General features: G+C 40.9%; 1 protein-coding gene and 1 pseudogene across 2 annotated transcripts; one reads left to right on the top strand and one right to left on the bottom strand.

The window, feature by feature from the left end:
• Positions 1-773: 773 nt before the first annotated feature.
• Positions 774-2,210, top strand: LOC117594737 (annotated as a pseudogene).
• A 1,623-nt stretch (positions 2,211-3,833) lies between these two features.
• On the bottom strand, positions 3,834-7,481 carry trarg1b (trafficking regulator of GLUT4 (SLC2A4) 1b). Of its 2 annotated transcripts, none has more exons than XM_020048102.2 (3): positions 5,556-7,481; positions 5,173-5,296; positions 3,834-4,729 (listed from the first exon to the last, which is right to left on the bottom strand). In XM_020048102.2, exons 1-3 carry the CDS (start codon positions 5,952-5,954, stop codon positions 4,701-4,703), a joined length of 552 nt encoding a protein of 183 aa, XP_019903661.1. In that variant the 5' UTR covers positions 5,955-7,481; the 3' UTR covers positions 3,834-4,700. The 2 variants fall into 2 exon arrangements, with proteins under 2 accessions (XP_019903661.1, XP_010897959.1); XM_010899657.3 differs by having other exon boundaries at positions 3,834-4,777; positions 5,556-7,478.
• Positions 7,482-7,685: the final 204 nt, after the last annotated feature.

Raw genomic sequence — 7,685 nt, 5'->3', positions numbered from 1 at the left:
GTAATGTTGTCAGTAGTTTATAGAATAAAACAAAACTGTTAATTTTTCTCAAACATATACCTATGAATAGTAAAACCAATAGATAAACTGATAATTTTGCAGTGGGCTCTCAATTTTTTCCAGAGCTGAATATACATTTCTTTGCAGGTTTTTTAATGGTGAATGCAGTTAAGGGGGATGGACACATTGGGGTGGGATTGAGGTGATTCGGAATTAGTAGCTACTGTGAAATAGCCTCCTATTTCACAACGCCAAATCTAAAGCACCAACACTGTCTGCTCTCACATTCCAGCACATTCTACCCTCTGTCTTGCGGGAACCAATCTTTATTTTCTCATCCTCTATCCCAGCTGCAAATTGGGGGCAGAACACAATGAATACATTTTTGCCAGAGTGGTTCCTTATCACAACTGATCAAGATGGCCAAAATATTCTCTGTTCAGAAGGCCTTGCAATTGATTTTGGAAAAGAGAGAAGGTTTTGATGATGATGTAGAGGAAGAGGTTTAAGAATGTGAGGATCACAGTCTGACAGTGACTTTGAAGAGGAGGATGAGATTGAGCATCAGCTAGTTCTAAAACGAAGACGAGCAACAGCACCAGCCCATCAGCAGCCAACCCCAGGACCAGCCCATCAGCAGCCAACCCCAGGACCAGCCTGTCAGCAGCCAGCCCCAGGACCAGCCCATCAGCAGCTAGCAAGTGAAGAAATTATGGATGTCAAAAAATTGTGAAATTGAATGGTCTTCTTGCCCAAGAATTGAGCCACCCTGCATGGCTGCCAATGTGATAAGGATGGAACCAGGGCCAACACAGATGGCAGTTACTCATGTGCAGGACATTAAGTCTTCTTTTCAGCTTTTCATCCCAGATACCATCCAGAAAATTATTCTGGATTGCACTAATTTAGAAGGAAGTTGTGTTTATGAAGAGCGGTGGAAGGAGATGGACCAAACCATTTACATACCTAATTTGGGGTTCTTATCCTTGCTGGAGTTTTCAGATCCAAAGGGGAATCCCTGTGGGGTGCAGAAACTGGCAGAGAACTTTTCTGTGCAACAATGTCTCTGGAAAACCTCTGTGTAATTTCCAGGATTATCCGCTTTGATAACATAGACGACAGATCAGCTTGACGGCAGAGAGACAAATTTGCTGCCATCAGGACAGTGTGGGACAAGTGGGTGTACCGCCTCCCACTGTTTTACAACCCTGGGCCTAATGTCACCATTGATGAGCAGCTGATGCCACTTGAGGGCTGCTGCCTCTCTAGGCAGTATATACCATCTAGACCTACAAAATATAGTATAAAGATCTGGGCTGCCTGTGATGCCACTTCCTAATATGCTTGGAAAATACAAGTCTACACAGGGAAACCTGATGGAGGAGCCCCTGAGAAAAATCAAGGAATGAGAGTTGTCCTGGACATGACTCATGGACTTTTTTATCTCGCACAAGCTGGGACAGGAGCTCCTAAAGAGGAAGCTGACCATGGTGGGAACAATACTGAAAAACAGGTCTGAACTCCCACCCCAACTGACCATGGTGGGAACGATACGGAAAAACAGGTCTGAACTTCCACCTCAACTGACCACGGTGGGAACGATATGGAAAACAGGTCTGAGCTCCCACCCCAACTGCTGACTACAAAGAACAGGCCTGTCAAGTCTTCCACGTTTGTGTACAGGGCTGACACGTCCCTGGTATCCTATGTACCAAAGAAAGACAAGAATGTGGTACTCATTAATACACTGCCAGGGATGTGAGAATGTGGTACTCATGAATGCACTGCACAGGGTTGGGAGAATGTGGTAATCATGAGTACACTGCACAGGGATGGGAGACTGTGTACAGGAGCATCAAAAACCAGAGATCCTCATGGATTATAATGCCACAAAAGGAGGGGTGGATAACATGGACAAGCTGGTGACTGCCTACAGCTGCAAAAGGATTAGCCTACGCTGGCCACTGGTGATATACTTTGACATATTGGACATCTCAGCATACAACGCCTTTGACATCTGGATGGCACTGAACCCAGAGTGGAACAGAGGGAAGCTCCAGAGGAGACGCCTCTTTCTCGAGGAACTGAGAAAGCCATTGGTGAGACCTCAAATCCAGAGAAGACAACATGTTCCAAGAACCCCAGCCTCTACAGCCATCATGAGGAAGATTCAGGAGGAGCAGAGTTGGGGAGTAACAGATTACAAGTAATCCGTTACATGTAACTGTCCATGTGATTCTGCCTGCTTTGCATCTCAGGCAATTGTGTTCATTGGTTAGAATTAGCTGCTGACTACTTTGAATTTTAAGCTAAGAGTGCAGGTGTATAGTCAGTTGATTTCTTTAATTTACTTTTTGAAAATCCATCGATGAGGTTACTTCGCAATAGTAAAACGTATTTGTGTGCGGGTATTCATGATTGCAAGCGCGTTTTCTAATGTTTTCTAATGAAAGTAATCTAAATGTAATTAAAAGTAATCAGATTACGTTACTGAGTTTGAGTAATCAAAAAATTATGTTACTGATTACAAATTTGGACAGGTACCTTGTAACTGTAACAAATTACATTTAAAAAGTAACCTACCCAACCCTGAGGAGGAGAATGCTGGTGCCCCATCCACCCGACCTACAGAACCACCATCTGCAGAGCCTGAAGTAAGTGTGATGTTGCTGTATATGACATCTGACACTCATGCTTTGCGAGAGAGAGAGAGGTGTTAGTAAAATTCCTGATCTTTTCATTATTCTAGGTTGCGGCCAGCAGCAACAAAAGAAGTGCTGCGAAGTGTGTGGACCCAAGATGGACAGAAAAACAAAATATACATGCATCAAGTGAGAGAAGTACATATGCAACTCACACACACAGTAAAACTCTGCTCCTCATGTGTTGTGTAGGCTGGTATGAAAAGGCAATGTGTCCTATCAGGCTGATGTGTGCTCTAGACTGACATGGTTACTGTATGTGTTCAGCTTGTGTGTAAACTGACATGAATGGGTTACATTTCTAATGAAGTTAAAAATAAACTAGTAGCACTAATTCATTAAATGTGATCTAACAAAGGTAAAGGGCAAATATTAACCATATATGCTGTTTATATTGCTTGTAATTGGGATGAAGTAAACATCTGTTGAGTATTATAACTTAAAATTTGTTTGTGTTGAATTAATAAACCCAAAAAGGCAGGCTGAATAACAAAAATATGAACACCACACAAGGGTTAAACTGAGTATTTCATAGTAATGCCACACCATTCAGACTGAAGACCAATATAAACCCAAATGTACACCTTATTTAATTCCCTAGGGATCCACTTATGACAAGTGCTCTGTAGGTCCTGGTCACTGTGTCAGGAAGAGGGTGCCATTTCAGACATACTCCGCACTTCCTCCATTAACAGACACTCTGCTGTCTTCAACCATCCTCCACCCGGCTCTAATCACAAGATAATGAGCCAGTGATGTGTGGTTTCACAACCAGGGAGAGATCTACTTTTATATCATCTATCATTCTACACTGACCAGACATAAGAAAAGAAAGTGACAATTTGAGATAGAGAGAGACACACATAGAGAGAATTGGTCTCTGTTTAGGATGAAGAGAGGAAGATCTCTTTCATTGACTGATGTTTTTAATCTCAAGGGGGGATTAATTCACGGATAAATACCTTGGCCTGTAATCACAAAGCGTTGATCCAGAAGTACTGATCCAATATCTTTTTTTATTTTAGATTCAAATTATTATTTACCAAGTAGGTTGACTAAAAATAAATTCTCAAAAAAGTCTTCACTTAAATTCTTAACTCAACAAACTCACATACAATTTGACCATGCTTATTCAACTTTATTTCAGACGTGCAAAAATATGGCACACATAACCATGAAATAAATATGCAGACATGAGGACAGGGTGCATACAAACAAATGGTGTAGTAGTTACCATTACATACATATTTGGTATCATGATTTCTATAAACCATTTGCGAAATCAACTCTCAAGGCTTTTTGATATAGCCAATTCCTGGACAAGAAGAGAGGTATTTTTATATGTCGCCATAGAAGTGCATCTTACGTGGGTTTATTCTCTTTTTTTTACAACAAGCAATCTGCATGAAGAAGAATTACTTCACAAAGTTCTAAGTATTCTCATAATGTAAGTCATAGATAAACCTCTAAATTTCCAATACAAATGGCACTTTTCAATATAGTTTTGACCAGGCCATGTAAGCTACATGAGCCCCTAGTCAATACTATGGTGCAATATAGGGAATTGTGTCATTTAACATTTTTTCTTAGAGTCTGGAGAAATAAGGGCCATATCAGTCCACTGCGAGCCACAGCAGATAGCACATTTGAATAATTTCTAGAAAAGGTACATGAAAGTACATTGGTATATGGTACCTGGTTTCTGAAATACATTAGTAATGCATTATGTGAATAGATTGGTGTAGTACTGTTACTGGTACATTGTCTGGTCATATAGTTCTTCATTCTGTTCCAGCGTAGCCATTCATACAGTGAAATATATTTCACTGAACCTACATTCTTCATTTTCTGATCCAGAGAGGGTAGAAAACATAATTTCCTTCCTTTGGTCGTTGGATCACAACAAACCAGATTCTCGCAGAATGTAAGTGATGGATTCTCTTTCCTTGGTAGCCTTGAATTCATTCATGACATTTCAATGTTTCGTTCTTTGGTGTTTTAGCTTGTTCCACCCCTCCTCAATGCACCTGTTCAGTGCACATTCATTATAATTTGAAGCTCTGATCATTTTGTTTCTGAGATAAAAAGAGAAAAGGGAGAGATGAAGTAGATACTAGTGTGTGTGTAATCCATGTCTGTGTGTACAAAACTATAGTAAAACCTGACAAATAGAGCCTCACAAGGTTTTTTGGCAGGTTTCCAGTCGAGAAAATTCAATTTCTGTCTCAGGGATTAGGTTTTGGGAAATACTTACACATGGACAAAATGTTAGAATTGAGTTTACTTTTGGCATTCCTGGCTAGGTATAGTCATAAAAGTTAGGTTATTGAGGTCAACTATAGGGATAGGAAACAGGGAACATGATTACTGGGTTGGGGATAGGTCTAATGTCCCTTCAAGCACAGAAAGCCAGAAAGCATGACATAAAGCGAGAAAGGGAGAGAGAGAGATGTGTGTGTAGGCAACCTACCCGAGACTATTATGAACGTGACAACGGCCACACCCAGTAGCATGGCAATACAGCTGAGTAGTAGAGATAGACGACCTAGCCTCTTAGCTCCTTCTACATCTCCTGCCTGAAGAACAGAGCGAGACTGGAGAGGGGGCAAACGAGAGACAGAGAGAGAGAGAGAGAGATATAAACGGGGGATAATTATATAATCTGTTTAAACTGATATATCTTAATGAGACACAGACAAACACGTATAATACAAATAACTGTGGCCTGAAACCAAAACACCCCAGCTCTCCAAATACTTACATTCACAAATCTGTGGGGTTAAAGCTAGGTACAATGATGGTTAAGTTATTATTTTGAACCATACAACAAACCGAAAAAGCGAATAAACTTACCATGTGGGCATACCACAGCGCTAATATGTTTACCGGCATTGCAAGACAAAAGCACGACAGCACCGCAACCCACAGGTAGCTCGGCGGCTCGGACACAGGTGGCACCGGTGAAAGGGGAGGTCCAAAGCTCATACGAGACAGGGACGCTGGAGAGACATCGATATTCCCCGCAGAGACCGACTTTAGCGGCGATTGGTGTCCGTTTTGTTCTGCATTCAGTGAGCGGATGCTGCCTCTCAAGTTGAGAGAGGAGTCGCAGGTTTTAAGGTTGTTCTCACAAGTAGGCTCAGTGGTCACGGCGTTCAGGAGTTTCTCGGTATCTTGGAAGTCCATAGAATGTGAGACTTCCCTCTCCCCCAGGTGGGTTTTAGCAAATGCGACGTCAGTGTTGATAGCCATTTTTGTATGTAGAAATTATATGTTAACAGATCCGAGACAAGAAATAGCGCGGTCGTCAGCATCCACAACTGTTTGAACACATCATGAATTTAGATTAGATCAAATAAAAATAAGAATATAAAAATATAATAATATAAATATAAAATAGTCTATCAATGAAAATTGTTCTATTTTACAAATAATCCAATAGTCGATGTACGCGTTATGTCTGTAATCGGTTCTCCAGTGTTCACTGAGTGCACGGCACACCCTCCCTCTTCTAACGGAAACTCCCCTCGTGTATCACAGCACTGAATAATCATCAGCATCCCCTCACCGTCATTAGCCACATAAAGCTGGACGCATGAGAGCGCAAAAACAGTTTTAAAACCACCTCGTCTGATCCGAATTGACGATTTTCGCGCGGTGCGTATAAGCTCTCCAGTACGCAGCGCTCAAGTATCTGAGAGTAAACGCGTGTTTGAAAGTGAGAGAGAGCAGAAGGATCTAGACTTGGATTTTCGAAATATATTTGATCAAATTAAAACAATTCGCTTTAATTGGCCACACCCCAATATGAAATAAATTAAGTTAATTTAGATAGATCCTACCAACAGCGCTTGTGCAGGAACTGACTAATCGCACATTAGTCTATTTTCATCAATATGTACGGTTTTAAAGTAACCTATCCCAGACCGTTATTTTGCCTAAAAAAGGAACCGGAACGCTGTTTGCCTAAAATTAGAAGTATGGAACGCCGTTCCGGCCCAAGACAAGCAGTGCACACCAATATTTTTCTGGACTCCACCCCACATATAAAACATTGATACATCAGTAGACCCAAACAGCCTCATTCATTTAAAATGTAAGCTAATTAAAGACAATATTAGACGTTTTACTTTATTACATGGTTTTTGATTTATGGTTTTATGATTGGTTGGGTAAAAGAAACAATTTAAAGGAAACCGAAAACCAGCACTACTGTTGAATTCATTGTTTTTGGCACTGAACATGTGAATGATTATACACACCACTTAATTAATACCATTTTAAAAACAATTATGCGAATTGTGCATGAATAATAGGCAACCTATAACATCATTTTAGAATATTTCATTAATAAAACGTTGATGGAATGTATTTAAAGCTGCACTAGGTAGTTTTACCCTCTAAAACATGTTGTGTAAGCTAACGAGGCCTTCTAAGGCCTGGTTTCCACTGGTGCCAAACACTGGTGTTTTACCCTAACGTCCAGAAATTTTTCTGTTTCCATTGACACGGGCCTGTCGGCCACTAGGCCTTGACCAAGTAGCCTGGCTCTCACTTGTGCCACATTTCCACTGATGCTTTACCCCGGTAACAGGGCTACACCAGTGATTTATGCTATTCTAGACTTTCCTTTTTCGACTATACCTTAAGTCATGGTATATCCTGAGGTGGGGAGGGAGGGGTAAACTATTTACGTAATTTGGCAATATTTTTCTGGTAGTAGACCTATTATAAAAAAAATTCAAAATACGCCATGCTCAGCTTGTTTACAATACAATTGGAGTAATTGACCTTATTCGCCACGCCTCCATCTTGAAATCCAAAACGAGGCTAGGGGGTACACTCTAAACCGGATGTTCATTGACAGAGCGCAGCAGCGGGCGTCTGTCATCATAGCGATACCTGTGTGGACATCAAATCTTTCATGTCTTCCCGAAATAACAGTGGACTATTTCGAAAAATGGGCCAATAAGGACTGCATGA

This window comes from Esox lucius, chromosome 7 (assembly GCF_011004845.1).
Source record: "Esox lucius isolate fEsoLuc1 chromosome 7, fEsoLuc1.pri, whole genome shotgun sequence".
Classification (NCBI taxonomy): Eukaryota; Metazoa; Chordata; class Actinopteri; order Esociformes; family Esocidae; genus Esox; species Esox lucius.
Note: the sequence above shows the minus strand (reverse complement) of the source record. Positions and strands in the feature narration are given on the sequence as shown.